Genomic DNA, 370 nt, shown 5'->3' with positions numbered 1-370 from the left:
CAGCAGGCACCTCCCCAAGGTCTCTGTAACCGAGGAGCTCGTACCAGCAGGCAGAAATGGCCAAAATCAGAAAAGACTTAATAAAACATACAGGCCGTCGAACGAGTCCCCTCCAGGCTCTGTTTTTCAAGCAGGGATCTGAAAATGTGTTTAAACTGGACCAGTCCACCAGTCCGGCTCACTGGATGGCTGGTGGAGGCAGTGGGGCTGCTCCAGACTGTGAAGTTACAGTCTCAGGTATCTTTGAACTGAAATTCTCTCCTACCTCCTGCTCCCACGTCGCTTCTGACCCTGGCCCGGGCATGCGGCTGTGCTGGAAGAGGGGAATGCAGTTGGTGAAAACGGTGTGAGGAGTCACTTAGCCTCATCT

At 53.5% G+C, this 370-nt stretch overlaps 1 protein-coding gene across 1 annotated transcript in view; it reads left to right on the top strand.

Annotated features, from left to right (window-relative positions):
- LOC104498293 (SPRY domain-containing SOCS box protein 3-like) overlaps window positions 1–370 on the top strand; it is a gene marked incomplete at its 3' end in the record, with an annotated part of 3722 nt that overhangs the window by 393 nt on the left and 2959 nt on the right. The window contains exon 2 of the mRNA XM_010141649.1: window positions 323–331. Coding sequence (XP_010139951.1) covers window positions 323–331 — 9 coding nt within the window. The remainder of the gene's footprint in view (window positions 1–322; window positions 332–370) is intronic.

Source organism: Buceros rhinoceros, unplaced genomic scaffold (assembly GCF_000710305.1).
Source record: "Buceros rhinoceros silvestris isolate BGI_N320 unplaced genomic scaffold, ASM71030v1 scaffold30948, whole genome shotgun sequence".
NCBI classification, from domain to species: domain Eukaryota; kingdom Metazoa; phylum Chordata; class Aves; order Bucerotiformes; family Bucerotidae; genus Buceros; species Buceros rhinoceros.
The sequence above is the reverse complement of the archived record's forward strand: the minus strand, read 5'-3'. Positions and strand labels throughout refer to the sequence as shown.